The following is a 6,575-nucleotide window of genomic DNA, read 5'->3' as shown; positions in this document are numbered from 1 at the left end:
TGAAAACTAACTGATGTGAGAAACGTTGCAAATGAAGGAAAAATGTCTAAAGTTTCGCAACTTTGTCTCTATTTCTATAGGAATTTTTTATGAGATTAATGGTACTGTGTATTTGTTAAAGTTTTAGGGATTTTAGAAATAAGCAAATGAGGAAAAAAAGCTTGATGAGCAAAAGAATGGTTTTAGAAATTAGAAATCGAGTAAGGATTTAATCTTTTATTTTTTATATTTTTTTGGTATTCAAACAAATATTGAATAAAAATGTCACAAAAATAATTTAATGCATAAAAATGAAAAATATAAGAAGAATAAGATTAGCGATGGAAAATGTTTAATAAAATATATAAAAAATAATTTATAATGTTTAATATTTGATTCAAAATATATATATATATATATAATGATCAACTTTAGTCCTCAAATCTTGATTCTTGAACAAACTAATTACACCACAAGTCCAAAACTTAAAAACATATATGGGAAGCAATATTCTTTTTTAGAGAACTAAAATGTAGATTGTACAAATATAAACATACGAGAGCATTACTCTTACTTACAATTTAATGTTTTAGTATATAAGGAGAAAAATAAATTTTGTTCTAATGTTCAATAATTAATTAATAAGTATATAAGATGACAGTGTTTAATTAATCAAACATAATGTATTTATTGATGGTTAATCCACTAAAAATAATAACTGGCATTTATTGATTCAATTAATATATATGTATTTGACAAGAAATTTTATAGTTAATTCAAGTAATTTTTTTATATTTATATATATCCAAATATAATTAAATGTAAATATAATATACAATATATTTTTATATAAACAAATGTTACGGAATCAAGTGTATATTATACTTTTATATAAAAATATATAGAACTAAATATTGACTAAATGTGCTTAACTTAATGATAAAAAGCCTCTTCAAAATATAAAAATCTAAATGTTGTAGGTTCCAATCCTTACAAAAGCAATATTTTCTTTTTTTGAAATTGCAATGTTTTGATATTTATTTACTTATTGACTTATTTATTTAAAAATTATACATATTGATATTCAGTTTATTATACAAAAATTCATGTGGCTATCAAAAGATTATTTTTAATATAATGTTAATATTTTTATAAGATTAATTTTTATAAAATTGATATTATTTAGTCATTTAATTTGAAAGGATAAAACAAAATTTCTTTATATATTTTTATTTTATACATATTGCTAAATTTACATAATTAACATTAATTATTAAGTCAATTTATTTTATTCACGAGCTCAGAGTTGAGCCAGCTCTCATGAGCTCATTTCCAAGCCAATTCGTAAACTTGATCACGAATCAATTATCGAGTCTACTATCAAGCTAGTTCACGAGCTTTGTTTACGAGCTAATTTGTCGAGCCAGCTCGTGAGTTGGTTCACGAGCTTATAAACAAGTCAGCTCGCGAGCTAATGAGTCAAGTATTGGCTTGCTCAAGCTTGGTTCGTTTTAACTTTTTGAATTTTAAATTCAGACTCAAGCTTGCCTCGTTTATGAATCGAGCCAAACACAAATGAGCTTTTTTCGAGCAGAACTTCGAGCCACTCGGGAGTGGCTCGGCTCATTTACAGCCCTAGTTTTGCTCAAACACAAATGCCTTTTGTTTACTTACTTGAACCATTATTATTTGAGATGGATCAAAATTATATAAAAAAAAGTGATAATTGTAGAGATATGTGCTTTATAATTTATATTAATCAGACTGCGTCAAATCCGTATAAATCCGATAGTTTAATTTGAACCTAACTCAATACCACATTAATTTAATTTTAATTTAATTCTCAATCTATAGATATATATATATATATAAACACTCCTAATTTCAATGCAATTGTTCTTAATCATGATGTGAGGATTTTATGTTTATGTTTTGTTTGTATTTAGTTATGGTTTCCTAATTTGTTTATAAGTGGGAGATGCGCGACTCTATCAAAAGCACGCATAAATAATAATAAATTTGAATCAGAGTACTTCACAGATTCAACTTAATTAGCTTAACTCCCATTAAACCTCTATCGTAATACATACGATTTAATTGATTTTTACCTCTTATTCCACATTTATCTTAATATCAAAACTTAACACTAATTCTGTGTATTGAATTAAACTTAACACAAAATATTGGTGTGAATAATTATTTAAATCGATAATCACTTAAAAGAGTAATCTTTTGAGAGTAATTATTATAGTTAAGATCATTTTGATCTTGACCGTCTACTGAGAAAGTAAATTATTACAAATAAAATTATCCTGTTGCTTATTTTAGATCAAGAAATTTATTCATTAAAAATTTCTCTTTTTTCCTTCGTTCTCTTGCTTAATTTTCTACAATCAAGCAGCTATACTCATGCTAGTGATGTATTATAAAACTCAAAGAAAATAAAATAAGAGAATGAAAATAAAAAGATAAATTCTTTATGAGTAAATTTCTTGATCTCTCAAATAATACAAAATAAATAAGTGAGGGTGACTCTATTCTAAAAGTTCGCCTTCTCAATGGACGGTCAAGATCAACAATGATTCTACGGTCACATTCAAAAGATTATCCATTAAGATAATTATTCACAACAATTTAATAGTTAAAGTTTAATTTTTTTTAATTTTTTAAAACAAAATTTAAGTAAAAATGAAGTTAGGTATAGTAGTAAAATTGATTTTAAGTTAATTCTATATCAAAGATGAGTTCAATTATTGTTCATATAAATTTTGTTTTTTAAGTAAAATATATATACAAAGGGTATTTTGAAAAATAATTTTATTGAGATTGTTTCATAACATCAAAATGGGATATTTGTTTATATTATAGAAAGAAGAAAGAATAGATAAATATGGAAACTTTGAAAATTCTATATATTATGTGCACATTTTTTTAACTTTTTATAGGAAATTATTATGCAAATATGAACTATTAAATGCTAAATAACATAAAATACTTAGCATTTTTAAAAATAATGGTACCGTGAAACTTCTTGTTATCAAAAAGATTGTTTCCATAAAAATAGCTAGGCGTACGAGTTTAGGATTTAGAGTTTATCTCATCTAAAACTTTGATATGTATTAAACAAATACGATCAGATTAAGAAGAAGCGTTCTGTGTTCATCAGTATAGCCGAACGTGCACTTGAAATTAAGTGGGCATCTTCAATTCGATTTTAGATGAGTAGTAGTGGTGATTAAAAGTGGAAATTTTCCAGGGAAAGAAACTTGTACCAACTACCAACACCTACCATGGATCGGATTTCCGATTTGCCGGATGATATTCTTCATCACATTCTATCACGCTTGTCCATCAAAGAAGCCAGTGGAACCATCCTACTGTCCAAGCGGTGGAACCACGTATGGGCCACTCTCCATTGTTTGAATTTCGGGGAAATCTCCGACTTGGGGAGAGACGAGAAGAAGAAGCTAGTGTCTTTTGTGGATCAAAATCTGATGAACCGCAGGGAGAAGGGTATAAGCATTCACAGGTTCCGAATGGGCATTTGGGCCCACCAAGAATTCCCATATCACGCGGATCGCTGGATTGGTTGGCTCGTTGAGTGCAATATAAAAGAGCTAGAACTGGAATTGGCCTCCTGTGGATTCTACGATCTTCCTCGCACCGTATTCGCTGCTAAATCGCTTACTGTGCTGAGTTTGAGGTGCTGCTCCATGCGCTTGCCTTGCGACGCTGATCGTGCACTATTCCCATCCTTGCAGAAACTATGTTTGCGTCATGTTGTCGTCGATGATCGGCTGATTCGAAGCCTTTCCAACATCTGTCCCGGGCTAGAGGATTTAAAATTGGTTACCTGTTTTGGTTTAAGAAGCATTAAGATTTGGGGGCTGCCAAAACTCAGCAAGTTACACTTGGAACTATCCTACCCACCTGATTTCCTCAAGCCTGAGGTTGAGGTTATAGGTTTGAATAATCTTCAATCTTTTGTCTACAACGAATGCCACGTACGCTGCCAAAAAGTCGACATAGTGTCATGTAGATCCCTAAAGTCGTTATCTTTATCTTTTGCCAAGATCTCGGACAAGTGGTTCCATGATCTGTTTCCTAAACTCCATCTCCTTGAAACGTTGACCCTATGGGACTGCTTTAGTTTGAAGAAAATTCATATCTCCAGTTACACTCTTCGGCATTTGGTGATCAGTGGCTGTCTGAAACTAACTAAAGCCAGCATGGACACTCCGAATTTACTAAGTTTGGGGTATGAGGGTCTAATGGTTCCTATCTCGTTGAATGCTTCGGCTTCACTGCGAACCGACTTGTGTTTAAGTTTCATTAATGCTGACAAACATGCATGGGATGATGGAATCATTACTGAATTTCTCAGCGTGTTTGATCGGTCAGAAGTTGTGAAAATTTTCACCCGCTCCCATGAGGTATCCGGCTTTAATTTCTTGTTGTCTAGGACTTACACTTTCACAAAGTTTGGTGATATTGATGATATAGAACTCGCCGTTTTCTTTTTCTTTCTTTTTTTTTTTTTGGGTAAAGGATTTTATTATCCCAGATGAAGCAAGAGAGAGCTTGGTTCCTCCACTCCCCAATGTCAAGCATTTCATTTATGCCATTTTTCCATCACACAAGTGTCGTCTGAACATACATCTTGTGGATAGTTTGCTATGGATTTCGCCTCATTTGAAGACTCTTTGCATTTTATCTGATCAAACGCAATGTTCCCTTGAGGTTTGATGCACTCACTCTCTATAATCAAGATTGTGTTTTCTTTTCTTTACCTCTATTCTTGGGTTTAGCAATGGCTTTTCCCCATTAATCGCCATCTACTTGTGATTCCAGTTGCTATACGAAGAGTTAAAGGCGAGAGATCCCCCCATGAGATGGGAGCGGCATTGCGTGAAAGATGTTAAGTTTGAGAAGTTAGACGCGGCTGAATGCAAAAGGCGTGGGGGCGACTGGCTTCCTGGGTTTTGGATGACGTTAGGCTTATAAACTAACTAATAGAATAGCTGTAGTTTAAATGAACAGTTATCAAAGTATATAACTGCTATTAATTAATGTCAGTTTAACTTGTGTTTTGTTCCATCTATAAATTTCCCCATTACCTAGTATCTCATATTTGATTCATTTGTTTGGAGGAACACTAGTTCATATCTTCTATGTATTTCTTTATATATAGGACTTGATGCGACTTCCTAAAAATATAATGAATACAGAAAAACCCTACGAAAGTGGGACAAGAGGAAATATATATATATATATATATCTATATAATAAAACATAACTGTTTTTTGAAATGTATAGACATTTCAATAGCTAATATTTATTTTGAACATTTCAATGACTGAGATTAAATATTTTCCCGCCCAACAGCATCTCACTGTCTCTCTCCTTCCCACTCATCCCTCTCTGTAGCCCCTCTCATATACATATATACACACACACATATCCACCCATCCACAATGGCCGACCCCCCCTCTCTCTCTTTCTATATAGACGAGGCCGAACGGTGGCCGGTGGAGCTGAAGCCTGAAGCAGCGAGTGGCCAGAGGTGGCGGACGATGCAGCGAGCGGGGTGGGCTCGTGGTGGAGAGCCGATGCAGCAGCTGGGTGCGCGCGGTCGGAGGCGCAGTTAGATGCGGCGTCGCTTAACAGCCAGAAGTAGCAGGGTCGAAGTAGCGGAGGCGCGGGAGGTCGCCCGCGGCAGCGAACGGCTGATGGCGGCGACCTCTCTCTCTCTCACTGACCCACCCCCCTCCCTTCATCGTTCGCTGCTGCGGACAGATCTCAGTTGCTATGTATATGTATGTGTGTGTTGTGTGTGTGTGTATTTGTGATGTTTGCTATGTATATGTATGTGTGTGTTGTGTGCGTGTGTTCTGCGCCTATCTGTGTATATATATATACACACCAAACATCAGTTGCTAAGGGAATAATCTGGGATAGAGCCTTTTGGTTTGTTTCCTTGATTACAAATTGCGGGTTAAGAAAGGGAAAAATCTTTAGTTGTGATATTGGCACTCAAAACCCTTAACTGGTTATGTGGCTTTCATAGTTTGTATGCATCTACTTTTTAGCTAAAGTACAGAGGGGTTAGGGTTTTCTCGGTGGAGCGTTTATGGTCAGAAATTGGGATGTTGGAGTGGAAGATATAATTTTCAGCTGTTGTTGGTAATATATTTATGTTTGTAGGTTTTTGCTGTTTCCTTTTCTGCTCTAACTTATATTGAGCTGTGTTTGCTCTAACTTATATTGAGCTATGTTGTTTGTTTGCATCCACTTGGGGTTTCGAAGATAATAATGGTTGGTGAGCTCTATTGAGCTCATGGATGGATTCAAAGCTTGCCACGTTGTTTTGGTATATGTAGTATATGAATGTTGTCTTTGGTCTATCGGGCTATTTTGAGTAAAAATAATTCCCCTTTCCAACCTGAATGGTGCTTTTTATTTATCTTTATTGAACTGTTGAGGGTAAATAAAATCTGTAACTGCAGATTTTGGTAACTAATTCTCTCTTTTACTTCGTCCACATTGTACTGATTTTGGTATGGTTAGAAGCTGCATACTCAAATCTCAAGAACATG

The 6,575-nt window shown here is 33.6% G+C and overlaps 1 protein-coding gene across 1 annotated transcript; it reads left to right on the top strand.

The window, feature by feature from the left end:
• Nucleotides 1–3,269: 3,269 nt before the first annotated feature.
• Nucleotides 3,270–4,983, top strand: LOC127802125 (putative F-box protein At1g49610). The gene is made up of 2 exons (XM_052337818.1): nucleotides 3,270–4,412; nucleotides 4,831–4,983. The coding sequence occupies exons 1-2, from the start codon at nucleotides 3,270–3,272 to the stop codon at nucleotides 4,981–4,983; spliced, it is 1,296 nt and encodes a 431-aa protein (XP_052193778.1).
• The last annotated feature ends 1,592 nt before the right edge of the window (nucleotides 4,984–6,575 follow it).

The sequence above is a fragment of the Diospyros lotus genome, chromosome 5, assembly GCF_014633365.1.
Source record: "Diospyros lotus cultivar Yz01 chromosome 5, ASM1463336v1, whole genome shotgun sequence".
Taxonomy (NCBI): domain Eukaryota; kingdom Viridiplantae; phylum Streptophyta; class Magnoliopsida; order Ericales; family Ebenaceae; genus Diospyros; species Diospyros lotus.
This window is presented reverse-complemented; position numbering and strand designations above follow the sequence as displayed.